This window comes from Desmodus rotundus, chromosome 4 (genome assembly GCF_022682495.2).
Source record: "Desmodus rotundus isolate HL8 chromosome 4, HLdesRot8A.1, whole genome shotgun sequence".
Taxonomy (NCBI): Eukaryota; Metazoa; Chordata; class Mammalia; order Chiroptera; family Phyllostomidae; genus Desmodus; species Desmodus rotundus.
In genome coordinates this window covers 113,779,509-113,794,996 of record NC_071390.1, presented here as the reverse complement: position 1 = coordinate 113,794,996, position 15,488 = coordinate 113,779,509, and the positions used below count along the sequence as shown (strand labels likewise).

The window sequence follows — 15,488 nt, the reverse complement described above, 5'->3', positions numbered from 1 at the left end:
GCCTGTTGGAAGCCTGGCAGAGAGGTTAGAACTAGAGATGTGGATTTGAGATAAACTGGACTGAGTGAGCCTTAAGGCAGGAGGTGGAAGGAGAGAACCCAGGGTAAGTGAAGGCAAGGAGGGGGGGGGTTGGAAGCAATTTGTGGCAGAGGGAGAAAAGGGGGCCTGCCAAGGGGGTAATCAGAGGTGGCAGGGTTGAAGGAGGAAGGTGCTGGGTCAGAGTGTCCTAGGAGGTAAGATCAAAGACAGGGTCTTTCCTGGTATAAAGAGCTGTAGAAAGGTAGATGAGGACCTAGAACATTCCACAAAGGCTGGCAAGAAGGTAATTCTTCAAGGAAGCAGTGGCAGGAGAGAGAGGCTGGAAGGCAGAGCTGAATTTGGGTATAGGAGAAGTAGAGGAGAATCTGTGTTGAACAGTCCTTCAAGAAATCTTGTGGTGAAGGGAGAGAGAAATAGAATACCAATAACTTAAGGGTTATCGGAGTTTTTCACCCACTTTGGGATTTTTATTGATTCCTAAAATTTAAAACATCAACTCAATGCTAGGTACATTTTGATAACCATGACAGAACCAAGTTTTTAGGTGGACAAGTAGGGAATTAAACTACTAAGAGGCATCTTTCTTTCTTTCTTTTATTCCATGTTTACATGTCCACTTCTTTGTCATTAAGTCACAACACTTTATCAAAATATACAAACAGCACAGATACTTAAAAATGTATAGCTAGAATTCTCATTAAATAAGATTGACTGCTACAATTAGCATGCACGGGTCTTTTATCTTGAATGATGCTTAAAGAGAGACTTACAAGTCATAGATTCACCAGTAAGGGTACAAAGGTTTGCTTTTTTTTTTTTTTCTCTTAGAAGAATTACACACTTAATTTATTTTCTTGTTATAATAAATGTGAGGACAGTAATGAGTGGCTGCCACTGTACTGAAATCATCTGAGAATGGATTGATGGGAAGGTTTTATTGGCAGGAGTACCATGATTCTATCTCTGTTGGACTCCAAATTTATTACCTGTGTGAACAAGATCCAGAGCAGGTGGGTATTAAAACCTACTCTACTCTACAGAGTAGAGCATTAAAACCTTCCATATCAGTGGCAGGAGCTCTTCCCACTCTCCAATTCCCTCTTTCCTGTGAATTCCATGGCTAATCAGAATGAATTGATCTGTAAAGCTCAAGTTACAAGCTATGTTTATTTGAAGGATTCCCATAAAAACTTATCCAGGGCTCCCCCCCCCCCACCATTTACACTTCCACAGATATACACAGAATAAAAGGGGTTAGTGGTTACTCGTCCGTAGCTGAATGAAATCCATTACTACACCAGGCAACATGCTGTTTCAGTCTTGAGAAGTTTGTTCTCACTTTGCTCCTCTAGTCAAATATTTCATTGATCAGCAGTTGGAGCACAAGTGTAGAGCCATAACTTAGAGCACAATTAAGTTTTCAAATCTTTCACAGTGCGAAGAACCATCTTTCAAGTAAATAACTATGGTTAGTAATGACCCAACTTCAAGAGTGGCTGTGAAAGATGACGAGAGAAACCCAAGGCGCTGGCTGTAGTGAAGTTGCATTGGTTTCTGCTACAGATACAGTCAGTGAGGAGCTGAAAGGCCTCAGCCTTTATCGTTGAGTGTTTCTTTCTTTTCCAAGTTGAAAAGGAACCCAAGTTGTGTCACCCGAACCAGGTCACAGAGAGAAGGCAAATTCCTTCCTGTGTCTGGACAGGGGATTCAGGACATCAGCTTCTCCATCCCTGGGTTAATGAAGGAAAAGTTTCTGAACATGTTCTGGTCCATGCTGTTGATCAGTGCTCTGTCGGCGAATGACAGCCGGGGCTTCTCGTTTAGGAATTCCTTGTCGAAATTGCTGCAGTCGTATGGTGATTTCTTGATCAGAGTTTAAGGGGGTAAAAAAAGGGAAGAAAATCAGCCACTGAATTAATTAATTATCTTACTTTTGTTACCGAGGCTATAATCTGTGTATGACAGAGTTGGTGTTTGCAGATAAACTAAACCAAATACGTGTGGTTTTTGTTGATCTCTAAGATCCTTACTCATCGATTTATCAATAGAATAATTAAATTCATACAAAGGAGTTTTATTGTAAACATGCAAATAGGATTTAATGTTTCTAGCTAACGTACATGAAGCAGGACTGATAACATTTGGAAAAGTGGTGAGCCCAAATTTGACCTGTGTCTTTTCAGTCTCCAGGGAACGATGGGTAGGTGGCAGGGACAGGGTGGGGGATGTCAGTGCAGGGTGGGAGCAGAAGGGTGGGGTTTTGCAGATTATATATATTCCTGTTCTTTTATCAACATCCTTCACTGCCATTGGCCCCTCCACCCACGTTAATTTTACTATTAAACATCTTGGACTGACTTCCAAGACAACACAGATTGGGACAAACTCTCCTCAAGCCACCTGGTCCACTTGGTGCCCCTGACAAAGAGAGAGAATGTAGAAACAAACACTTATTCATACATTCTGTTCAGTATGGTGTACAATTCAGCTTTCTAAGATTACCAAAAGTCATCCTTATATACAATGAGCACAACTGAGAGTCAGACCCTTCCCCTCCTCAAGGGGACAGGCAGGCAGTGTGGGAATAGAAGGAGAAATGGCTGGAAGCAAATGTCCCCATCCCTTGTCTCCTTACCACTTTAGGCCTGAAGGGTGGGTCAATCTCCTTTCTTTCGAGCTCTTCCCAATTGATCTCCCGAAACAAAGGGTGCTGGCGGATATCTCCTCTCACTCCCAGCCTCTTTTCAGGTTCTCTCACAAAGAGCTGAAAGGGAGCAGAAAGGCAGCAGTCACTTCTCTGGGGATGAGCCAGGTCGCCTCCCATGGAGGCTGCGTTTCTCCCCACAAAGAATTTGACCCCACAAAGAAAGTGGCTTTTTGCCACTTGCCTTTCTAACCCTAGTGTGCTACTTACCATCATCAACTGTTGACTCAAGTCAAACCGGTGGCTACACTCTCCCTCAAACAAGCCTTCTGTATGTTCTAGAGTCTGAGATTTTGCTTCATCACTCCCTAGAAATTCTGTTTTCTGAGTCGCATACACCAGGTTTGAAATCAGCTTGGCCCTGGGTTATTTATAGGACCTCTGGCCAGTGACGGGTAAGTCAGTTTCCTTACCTGCAACGTGGGTGAAGAGTCCTCTTCAGGGGGCCAGTCTGAGGGTTGGGTGAAATAACAGCACATACATACACAGACACTCACACATGTGTGCATAATTCCTGGTCTGTAAACCCCACAGACACAGAGTCAGTGATTTTTTATTGTTTGGCTGGTTGCCCATTAATCGAGTTTGATTTCTTACAAGGCTGTCCTCTTAGGGTTGCGGTCTCACTGTACAGGTATCATGTAAACTAGTTCCTGACAATCAGCTGTGAATAAGGCAAGTGATTATCGAGAATTACCCTTGAATCCTGCAGTTCTGCGGGACGAGTACTCATTCATCCTTCCCATCTCTGACCTGTGACATAGATGTTTTCCTCTCTGTCCCCTCTCCTGTTACTTTCCCCCAGGAGGTCAAAACAAACACTGGCCAGGACAGGAAAGAAACCTGGAAATTCATCAAACTTAAACAAAACATGTCAAAGGCATTAAGGAACAAGAGTCCAAACTTGAAATCTCGAAAAGTCACGGGTCCCTGAGTGTCTGGAATAGTCATCCCTCTCCCTCAGGTCAGCTAGGTGTTTGTTTATAAAGGAACTGCTAGTTGGAGGGTTTCATAAGGAGGCTGTGGGCCTTAGACAGAACCCCTGGTGAAATGCAGTATTTTCCATGAGGTTCTGGCAGAACTCGACCTCCATTCTCACCTAAATTGCAGGGCTGTCTTGCTTTTACCTCTTATAAGAATAGCCAGTCTGTGTGTTTTAAAATATGGCTTTACTTAGGTTGCCTTAGTACTTGAAAATCTTCAAAGGCTCTACTTTACCAAAAGGAAAAAAGATAAACAACATGCTGTAACAAAGTAGAGATTTCTTTCTTTCTTTTTAATCAGGAGAATCTTTTTAGAAGTCTAAGTGAAATGCTTCATGCAACCACCCCAGTATATGCAAGTGGTCAGTTATCAGCATGGTCCTAACTTCCACTCCCCTTGCCGTAGGATGGCCGCTGAGGTCTCTCAGTGGAAACTTGGAGTTCCAAAGCATCTCATTAGAAAACCACTGCACAGTGGAAATAACATGAGTCTGTGATCTAAGAGGCTTACTACCCACATGGCCTCGAGCAATTCTTCTGAATCTTTTTCCTTGTAAAATGCGGGGTGAGGCAGGGTGGTCGGGCTACCCTCCTGTGAGTCTGACGGCCTCTGAGCCCCCTGGGTGGGCGTTCCAGGCTCGCTGCCGTCAAATGCCAGCACTTGTCCTTCAATTCTTATTGTAACCCTCTCTGCTCTTGTCCAGACATGTCTGCTCTTGGAATATGCCACCTGCCTTTTCTACCTCTGTCCTTTGCTAGTGACATTTCTATCTTGCAGGAAGGTGTCTTTCCTCACATTCCGTTCCCACTTCCTTCTCTTCACCGTTAGATCCTGACACACCTTCCAGCGTTCGGCTACCACCTGTCTCCTTTGGGAAGCTTTCTTCGATCGCCTCACCTCCAGGTGAGCTCTCCCTTCTTTTCAAGTCATGTTCATTTTCATCAGGTTGATTAGAGTCAAACATTGGGTAGCTGCCTTAGCTCTATCATCCCGACTTTAAAAACAAGATTCTAAAACCAGATATTATCTCAGTTGTCAGCTGGGGAAACCGAAGCTCACAATAGCTAAGACACTTGCTCATAGGTCCGTCTAGTGATACAGCCAGAGTTATAAACAGCCCTTTCTTACTCCTGGTATGGGATTGTCCTCTGCGCTCCACAGCATGTGGGGTTACCCCTGTGTGTACATACACACATACGTACACATGGCTGTTTTTCCCTCTAGGAGTGAGCTCTGGAGGGCAGACACCATTTAGGTTTCTGTTTCTTACAGAATCTAGCAGCGTGCCACACACAAAGCAGATGGTCAATAAATGCTTATTGCGTAATTGAATGAGCTGTCTTTCCGTTTATATATTTCCAGATTACATGTCTTCAGTCCTCATCCTTTGTTAGCCTCTTGTGTGCAGCATGTAGAACAACATATACAAAAGGCCCAAAGTTCACAAACACATTTTTCTGTAGACTCAAACACCAGTATGAGTCACCAGATGGAAAAGCAGATTGATTTTTTAGAAGCAGAGGGAATAAGTGACTTGCCCCATATCTCTAGCCTTGAAATGATCATAATAAATTACTGAACTCCACTTCTTAAGGACATTTTGATGAAACAAGACGAGAGAGAAGATGTAAGTGCCTCAAGACTAGGCCCCCCCAAACTAGCTCATGTTGTTATAATTAAATGCTTCAGTGAATTAAGTTAGAAGTAACTGCTGGAGGCCAAGTGTGTCCTCACTAGGTTTTCCGTTAGATTTTTCTAGTAGCATGTGGCATTTGTATCAAGAGGATCATGAAAAAGAACCTCCTGAACCTGTTACATGTACCCATGAAATTAAAAAAGAAATTTTTTAAAAGATAAAATGTCTAATGAGAATCTAATATGACATCCAGTTTCGAGACTCCCGCTCCCTCTCCGGTCCTGAAGATGGCTGGTGCCCTCATGGAAGGTCGTTGGGTCTGTGGCAGGGAATTCGCACTGAGGCAATAAACGTTCATGAAGACAGACTTGCTTTTGTTCGTAAAAGTTGTCGGAAGGGTGGTTAACATTTCTAGGAAACAGCACCCTGCTTACATAAGTGGCCAGGATGTAGCTGGAGTTTGTTTAAATTTATTCAGTTGCCTAGGCAAGAAAGCAGTGCTGGGCTTCTGAGGATGGCCCCCCGGGCTTAGCACCTGTCACTGGATCTTCTCTCTCTTCATCCCCCCCCTCAGATATATCTTTCTACAAAAGGGAGAGGCATTTCTGTTTGCGATCATTCGTTTTCCATCATTTTCCAAACAAATGGACAGCGTCCTGGTGAATACTGGGGAAGAAAGGCACTTCTCTGGTAATCATCTGCTGCCCTGCAGCGTCCCAGCTGTAACTCCTGACGGAGGGCAGCCTCTCTGGGTGCGCAAACGGTTCACGCACCACATGCGTCCCTGTACTCTGAGGGCTAAAGGGGAGAGTCTGGTACAGACACTGCTGCTGTGACAGATGCTGCTTCATGCTGCTTTGTTCAGCTTTTCCAGGAGACCCGTTCCCCCTGGGTGTCACAACATTAGGTATAATTCCCTAGAGGAAGTTTCTCAGAAATATTACTTTTGACTTTTACAAAAAAGGAGCTCAAGGATGTGGGGGCTGTTGGATAAAAGTTATAGAGCAGTTGAGGAGCACAGATGAAACTAGGAGCCAGTATTATGGTCAGAAAATTGCATGATAGAGACTAACTTTTGTCAGCCTGCTTGTAAAACATGGGTGAGAGCTACTTTCCCTCCATGGAGCAAAGGCATGGGATTTTTATTGAGTTCTGTGAGACACCAAACTCTTACAGGGGTGTCCAACCTGTCGGTGTCTCTGGGCCACACTGGAAGATGGAGAGTTGTCTTGGGCGACACATTAAATACATTGAGACATGTAATCACAAAATAATTTCATAATGTTTTAAGTAAACTTACGATTTTGTGTTGGGCTGCATTCATAGCCATCCTGGGCTGCATGTCGCCCGTGGGCCGCAGGTTGGACACCCCTGGATTTAAAACCTCTTGTACCAATGAGTCTGTTTTCTCCCCTTCTTCATCCTTAATTGTCTTGGTTCCTGTTCTTTAACCACATTTATTTTCTACTCTAGCAGAAAATCTGTTTTCTGCTATTAAAACTCTGCAGAAGATTTTTTTTGGTATTTGCAGGTATTTAACCTTACATTTTCTTTTGTTTATAAACTTGTATTTTGAAATAATTATAATGTGTTAGTATGCTTGGGCTGCTATAACAAAATGCCACAGATGGGGTGGCTTAACCAACGGACATTTATTTCTCACAGTCCTGGAGGCTGGAAGTTCAAGATCAAGGTGCCAGCATAGTCAGTTTCTGGTAAGGACTCTCTTCTTGGCTTGTAGATGGCCATCTTCTTGCTGTGTGATCACATGGCCTTTCCTCGGTGCATGTCCTTGGAGGGAGAGATCTCTCTTCCTCCTTCTATAAGGGCATCAATACCATCCTGCAGGGCCCACGCCCATTACATCATCTACACCTAAGTACCTACCGGAGGCCTTCTTATCTCTGATAACCACCATATTTTAAATTTATTTTAATTAATTACTTTATTTTTAAATTTACTATCATTACCATTTTTTTAGATTTTAAAATTTTTGTTTATTTTTAGAGAGGGGGAAGGGAGGGAGAGAGGGAGAGAAACATCAGTGTGTATCATTGACTCTCATGTGCCCTCTACTGGGAACCCAGGCATGTGCCCTGACTGGGAATTGAACCTGTGAACCTTTGGTTCACAGGCTGGCACTCAATTCACTGAGCCACACCAGCCAGGGCTGATAACCATCATATTGAAGGATTAGGGCTTCAACCTATACATTCTGTGGGTTTCACATATACATATAGGTTCACAGGATGTTAAAATATACCACAGAGATGTCTGCACACCCTTTACCTAGTTCCCCTAACGCTTACATCTTGCATGATCATAGTACAATATCAGCACCGGGAAACTGGCATTGGCACAATATGGTACAGTGCATCTAGTTCTATGTCATTTTATCACGTGTTGAACTGGGTAACCACCACAACAAACAAGACACAGAACTGTCCTGTCAAAGATTTCCCTTGGGATAGCCCTTAATAGTCAGTCCCCTGCTCTCATTATCCCTAACCCCTGGCAACAGGAACCTGATTCCCATCTCCATAGTGTCATCCCTTCAAGGATGTTACAGGCGTGGACTCATACAGTCAGCACAATGCCCTTGACACCCATGCAAGTTATTCTGTACATCGAATAGTTCGTTCCTTTCTATTGCCAAGGGCCTAACTTCTGCTTAACTCCACCTGGCCGCAGTTACTCCTTCACCCTCACTGCTTGCCGAGAGCTCTCCCAGACCCCAAGGCGGAGCTGGGTTTGGGAAGCACAGCTGTTCAGCTTTGTGCAGCATTGGCAGGTGATGGAGGACCACAGCTATAGCTGCAGGGTCTCGAGACAGCCCAACATACTTTTGCTTAGTTCCCTTTTCTGATGTTGCTATTTGTTTATTTATTTTGGCTCAGGCCTTCTCAGTGCGGTCCTTGTGCTGTGGATTAAATTGTGTCCACTCCAAATTTGTTTGTTGGAGCCCTAACCACCAGTGTGAGTACTTAGAATAAGTAATTGAAGTTAAATGAAGACAAAAGGGTGGGGCCCACCCTCATAGGATTAGTGTTCTTTTAAGAGGAGACAGCAGAGAGTGCTCCGCTATTTCAGGACCCAGCGAGAAGGCAGACTTCAAGCTAGGAAGAAAGTCTTCCTTAGAAACCAACCCTTCTGGACCTTGATGGTGGCCTTGCAGCCCCCAGAACTGTGAGTGAATATGTAATGTTTTGTTGTTTAAGCACCCAGTCTGTAGTGTTTCGTTACATCAGCCAAGCCGACTAACACACTTCATTGTTAAGTGCTTCAAAAAGTCGAGTGAAAAATAAATGTAGCAACTGTAATAATGCTTGAACTTGCCTTTGTGTAAGGAAAATTGCTTACACTGTCATCCTGCTTTTATTTTTACTATTATCTTTTTAAAGTTGGTTAATTTTAAAATTAGCTTTCATTTATATGTGTTTTGTTCAGTCATTAAAAGTGAATTTAATTGACCCTTAATTTGGGGAGCTTTCTAAGTTTACTGCTGTTGGGGTCACAGTCAGAAAAAGTGAAGGCCGAGTTGGACTGGCTCAGACCTCCACACGCCAGCACCCGGACGGGGCTGTTCCTGGGGGCTTTGTCAGCACTTCAGGTCCCACATCTTGTTCCTCAGGGAGAGCCCCAGAGTGGCCCCAACATTTCAAATAACCCAGACAAGCTGTCAGTTGTGTGAGAGAGGTAGAAGTGTTTGCCCTTTAAATTTAATTCCCGGCAGTTCCTCGTGAGAAAAAAGATGGGTCTGGTAATCTTTGTGTAAGTTTGTATTTAAAATTCACTGATAGCTTCTAATGTTGAAAGAGTTTAGCTTATTTCCCTTTTCAATATAGGAAGAGGAAGGCTAAAATTTATTTCCCTAAATGATTTTTTTTTTTTTTTTTTTTAGCTAGCTGAGATCTGAGATGCCAGAAATCAAAACACTGTTTTGTTCAAAACACCTATATTCTTGGTCCAGTTCTTTTTCTTTTTAAGATTTGTATTTTTTCATTTTAGAGAGTGAGGAAGGGAGGGAGAAACAGAAGGACAGAAACATCAATCAGCTGCTTCATGAAGTCCCCAGCTGGGGACCTGGACCACAGCCCAGGCATGTGCCCTAACTGGGAATCGAACCTGAGACCTTTCAGTTCACAGGCCAGAGCCTAATTCACCAAAACATACCAGCCAGAGCTTGGTCCCTTCTTTTAGATTTGTTAGCCTCACACTGGAAGGGTTGTCTGATCCAGACAGTTGCTGGGATGGCTCAGTAAATGTACGTGGTTATTATTATTACATGTAATTAGCATGTCATATTATCATGATTTTTTTTCAGTTTTACAACTTGTTATAGTCAGACACTGTAGATGGTATCTTGTATCCTCAAAAAAGGTAAACTGGGACTCTGTCTACAGTCCAAGTCTTTAATGATGGCTTTCAGTGCCTCCTCTGTCTCCACATTGGTTTGCCCTGGGGGCTCCTGGTTTATGGCCAGTGGTTCTCAGAGCCAAGTTTACATCTGTAGCACTGCACACCAATTCTTCATTGATCCTGGGCTATCACAGACAGGCGTCTGGCCCCTGTGTTGGTGGTACATCTGGAGATTGCTGCTGAGATGGTGACGGCCTGTACTTTTCGAGTTTTAGGGTGAAAAGTGCATGAGTACTCCAGTGGACACAGGCAGCGGAGGTGGCAGGAGCGCTGGTCTGCCGGAGAGACTCTGCCTAGCAGGCAGCGAGCAGTGAGAGACCCCGAGTCCCAGTGGGATGGAGTGTTGCTGGATTAGGGGCTGGTGTGGGAGCGGGGCTGGGGAATGCATCGAGTAGCCTGTATCTCAAGGGCTTCAGCCAAAAATGTCCCCAGTGATAGGGATTTTCAAAAGCCCTGGTAAAATGCGACACCAAAGTCTTGGCTTTAATAACCTACCAAACTGAAAGAGCATGAAGCCACCCAGCCATATAAGAACAGTTCTTTTTCCTCATTAGCCCTCCATCCTCTCCCTGCTTTTAACCTGGTATGGGCTGAAATAGAAACTCCAGAGCTGGAGAGGAAGAGAACAAAGACACACACAGTATGACCATACTCCCTTCTCCAACAGTTAGCACAGTCAGCCATGAACTTGGCCGAGGGGGAGGGAGCAGAAGTCTTCGCTTCAGAGTTAATAGTGATGTGACGACTTATATCTTGGACTGAACAGTTTTAATTTGTCAACCGAGGTGGTGTTTTATGACTTAAGAGTGACAAGTGGTTTGTCTTTTACCTAAGAATGAGCAGAAAAGTCACGCATCCTGTCCGAGTTCTCAGCCGGGAGCAGGGGAGGTGAACTGGACTGAACAGATTTAATAGGGACTATGGGGAAACGAAAAGTTGAGTGTTAAGCCACAAATTGTGCTCGTTCAGTGGATTAATTACATCTCAAAGTGGAGCATCTAAGAGTCATGGAACTGGTTCTTTTGTAAATTATGCATACGAGGGCTTATTGCTACTAATGTTCATCACACTGGTGCCTCAGTTGAGGCAGAGAAAGTGAGCATTCCGTTTCCATTTGGTTCAATACAATTAACGCGTACTTTACCATGTATAAATCCGAGCTTAGACGTGAACGGCAACACTGATCAGAAAACCTAATGCTAACGCGATGAAGTAAGTCTCCTTGACTTCACTTCTTACCTTCACTAAAAGGTCCTTGGCCTCCTTCTCGAGCCATCGTGGGTAAAAGGGGCTGTCCATGCGGATGGAGTGGAAGAGCTCTTCTTCATCTTGCCCGTGAAAAGGCGACTGACCAATTAGCATTTCATAGAGGAGAACGCCGAAGGACCACCAGTCGACAGAATGGTTGTATTTCTGACCCAGCAAGATCTGTGTGACCAAAAGGCAGAGGCGTGATTAATAAAAATGAGGCTGATGGGTGAAAACCTTGCATGGGCTTCTCCAAGGCACTCAGTGAATGACTGACGGCAACGACAGCAGCATGTGGCTTGAACAGACTGCACCGAAAACAGAACCTTTTGAGAAGCTAAAGATTGGATACACACGAGTGGGCAATGCTAAAATTGAGGAACCATTTTTGAGTTTCTATTTCTACTTTTCCTGTGGCCTTAAACCAGGGGTGTCAAACTCACTTTCACCAGGGACCATATCAGTCCCATCATTGCCTTCAAAGGGCTGAATGTAATCTTAGGACTGTATAAATGTAACTACTCCTTCACAGTTAAGTGAGAGCCGGCACTGCTGCCGGGTAGAAACAAGGTGGAGGGCCGGATTAAGCCTGCGGGCCTGTGTTTGCCACCTGTGCCTTAAACGAAACAACACAACTGTGTGTGCGGTTAGCTTTCATTTCCCATCTGTGATGTGAGGGCTTGGGCAGCAGGTTCAGACCCTGAGAAAGCTGGTGTCTCTCCCGGCTCCCCAGTGCCTCCGAGGTGACCAACTAAACCAAACCCGGTGTTGTACTTCAACTGTCCCAAGTCTTTGCAAAGCTCCTGTAGGTAAGCAAGCATCCAGAGAGGTCATCTGAACAAGTGCATTCCCTAAATCCTCATAGTTCACAACTCTCAGACAGTCAAATCTTGTGACTGTGCCAGGAGACAGGCCAACATATCAATGTTTTGAGCAGAACCAGTGTGGTCTACTCTTAAGGAAGGTGGATTTATTTTAAAGTCTGGAATCCCATCTAATTTTTAGAAAGATTTCTACCCTTTTATCAGTCTACTTTCTGGCATAACGGGCTTTGTTCTTGGGCCATTCAGTGACTTCGTTTCTAACGTTGGATCACAGAGAGTGTACACGTTACTAAGCTCAGTGCTTTCATTCCAACAAACCATGCTGTACCTTCCCTGAAACAGTACACGGGCCCCTGACCGGTGTGGCTCAGTGGGTTGGGCATCAGCTCACAAATGAAAAGGTTGCCGGTCAGGGCACGTGCCTGGGTTGTGGGCCAGCTCCCTGGTTGGTGGCATGCGGCAGGCAACCGACTGATGTTTTTCTCCCTCCTCTCTTTTTTCCTCCCTTCCCCTCTCTCTAAAAAGAAATAAGTAAAATCTTAAAAAAAAAAAAAAGAACCATACATAGGATCCATCAGTGCATGAAAGGACAAACAGTGTGGTCTGTATATAAAGTAGAATATTATTCAGCTTTAAAAAGAAAGGAAATCCTGACACGATACAATGTGGGTGAACATTGAGGACACTGTGCTCAGTGAAGTAAGCCTGTAACAAACACAAGTGCCGTATGATTCCATTTATCTGTGGTACCTAGAGGGTGAATTTCACAGAGACAGAAAATGGAATGATGGTTTCTAGGGGCTGGGGACTTCGGGAGCCGTTGCTGAAGGAGTGTAGAGTTTCGGTTGCGCGAGAAGAAAAAGTTCAGGAGATTAGTTGCACAGCAATGTGAATGTAAATACCCCTGCTGATTGTGTACTCTTAGAAACGGTTAAGCTGGTCTATTTTAGAGTATGTATATTTTACCACAATTAAAATCAGTACATAGTAGGAACACAATTTTTTAAACGGAGAAGAGAAAATCCTTGTCTTTCATGACTGCTGCTGCCAGGATGATTTGAGAGCAAGCTGTTTTACTACCCAAAACAAAATGGAGATGGAATAATAATATCGAAGTACTAAATTTAAAAAGCCAGACTTGACCGACCCTCTTGGGGTCCTTTTCACGCTGCCGCTTAGGGCTTAGCTCGCCTGAGTGAGCACACAGAGAAACACACAGAAGTCACATGGCTGTAGTATTCCTCATCTGACATGGAATTTCCCTTTGGAATGGGCCTTTGGAATGAATGGTAGAACTGCCGCATTGAGGGCCTTAGGAGAGAGAAGTGACGCGACAGTTCTAGGCATCTCAGTATTTTCCAGGGAAGCCGTAGTCCTGATGCTGGTGAAGATTCTGATGCAACAGAATAATGAGCACAGTAGCCAGCTCTGGCCCCTGCCTGAGCCTAGGCCTGCCCTCGGGAGAGGAGCCAGGCTTGGAGTGAGGCTAAGGCTTGCTGTGAACGTGTCTCTAACATAAGACTTGCTAAACAAACAACAAAAGAGTTGTGAAGGCCACACAAAACTCTGCCGGTCTGCTTCTGCCTCAGTCCCTTATTGCGCAGTTTATCACTGGGTTGTGAGGATCCAGTAAAAAGTAGGAAAGACGAAGTGCTTTGCTGTATGGAGATGACAATATGTTGTATGATAAATATCTGTCTTGATTAACTGGTGCCCATTTGTGGAAACAAAGATCAAGTTGCAAACAGAATTTTTCAAGCTGCTGCTAACTTCTGGGATAAAAATGCTATCTACTAGCCTAACTCGATATTTGAAGGCTAAAGCTCACCTTAAAGTTTAGAAAAAAAATAAAGTTTGCCTTAAGGAATAATCTGAAAGATCCAGGGAGAATGATAAAGAAAATAAAGACGTACACAAATGCACTCGGTTCAGAAATTTGCCTTGAGTGGGGCCTGGCTCGCACGCAATTCCCAGGATGTGCCACAAGGGGGAGCCCAAAGCAACCAGAAACTGCTGGAGCATCACCTCTTTACGTGTAAACAACTTCATTTGGCAGGAAAATGAAAGGGAATTTGGAGGACAGGAGACAGCTGTGGTGGTAATTAAGTCATCTAAGCCTAGGTGATGTTAATAAAGAATTTTAGTCTTAAGTTAGGAGGAAGAAAAAAAGATTTATACTCAATTACATACTGCTAAAACAGAATGTCTGCAAATGCTTGCTGGTAGGGTTTTCCAGGCAGCATGTGTTTTATCTGTAAGAACCTCTGAGGCAGGTTCTGTTATCCCCAACAAGGGAAATGGTTGGACTTAGGGAGGTTACATGTCTTATTTAAGGTCTTGTGGTTAGTGTGTTAGAAATTATGTTCTGAAGCCTGGTCTTTGGTTATTTAATCTCATTATTTTAATGAATCATAAATATGTACTATTAATAAACATAACAAATTTAGTTATTTAAAACTATTTCATCTTCAGTTCAACCTGATTATACTCCTCTTTATGCATGTTTTATAACACACATACTATACTGGCAAAAACAGATGAGGTTCATATATAAAATAAGCGTATATATACTGGGGATGCTTTTTTAACATATAAGGAAGCAGGTCAAAATGTTTGAAAATATAAGGCGGTCCAAGATGGTGGCAGAGTAGGTAGAAGCTACACCAACCTCCTCCCAGGCCCAAACTGGATTTACAATGAAATTATAGAACAATCATCCCGAATAACCAACTGAAAACTAGGTGGAGAGAAGCCTTTAACCAAGGACCTCCAGAAGAAACCACACCACCACATCAGGACTGTAAGTAGGTCAGAATCACACACACACACACAAATGCTTGAAAACATATAAAGAGGACTGGCAGTCAGATGGCGATGGAGAGAAAAGCGGGTGAGAGGGTGTCACTGGGGTCCAGACAAGAGAGGCTGAGGGCCTGCAGTGAGGTGGCAGCAGTGAGGATGGGAAGGAATCGGAGAAGTCTGGGGGACTGAAGCAAAGGGCTTCCTTTTGAGCAGGACCCATGGCCCCAACCTCTGGGCCATGGACCAGTACCCGTCCATGGCCTGTTAGGAGCCAGGCCTTAGTGTGCCAAGCCCTGCACTCGGTCCTCGGATAGAAAGTGAATGAGATTACACTAATCTACATATGTGACAAAATGGTACAGAACTAACACGCCTTGTACCAATAACAATTTCCTGGTTTTGATTGTGCCACAGATGTAACCATTGGAACAAAGTAGGTGGAGGGTGTATGTGAGTGACATTTCTCTGCTATTTCTGCAACTTCTTGTGCATCTATGATTATTTCAAAATACAAAGTTATTCAAAAGGGAATAAGAAACAGCCCCTGATTTTACAGCGATCACCTAGTAGTGCAGGGAGTTCCAAAGACAAAATAACGATGACAACTGTTATGCCCCGGGAAGGGCGCCTGGTCAGGGTGTCCGATCTGCCTCAGTGGCAGCTGGGGTAACTCTGTAACACGGGGTGGGGGCGTGGATGGACGGATGCCTCCTGAGCAAATGCTGTTCTCCTGGGGGCTCTGAACATGAGAGCAATGTTCCCCCCCACCCCCTTTTTAAACTTTCCTACATTCTCTCATCTCAGGCTTGCAGTAGCATGTGGTGCAAGTATT

At 44.1% G+C, this 15,488-nt stretch overlaps 1 protein-coding gene across 4 annotated transcripts in view; it reads right to left on the bottom strand.

Moving 5' to 3' along the window:
- Nucleotides 1-479: 479 nt before the first annotated feature.
- Nucleotides 480-15,488, bottom strand: part of PRKCQ (protein kinase C theta) — a 119,977-nt gene continuing 104,968 nt past the window's right edge. For all 4 annotated transcript variants that reach the window (XM_045186301.2, XM_053923209.1, XM_053923210.1 and 1 more), the window contains 3 exons: nucleotides 11,022-11,210; nucleotides 2,675-2,803; nucleotides 480-1,902 (listed from right to left, as the gene is read on the bottom strand). In XM_045186301.2, the coding sequence (XP_045042236.1) occupies nucleotides 1,747-1,902; nucleotides 2,675-2,803; nucleotides 11,022-11,210 (474 nt within the window). In that variant the 3' untranslated portion in view covers nucleotides 480-1,746. The remainder of the gene's footprint in view (nucleotides 1,903-2,674; nucleotides 2,804-11,021; nucleotides 11,211-15,488) is intronic.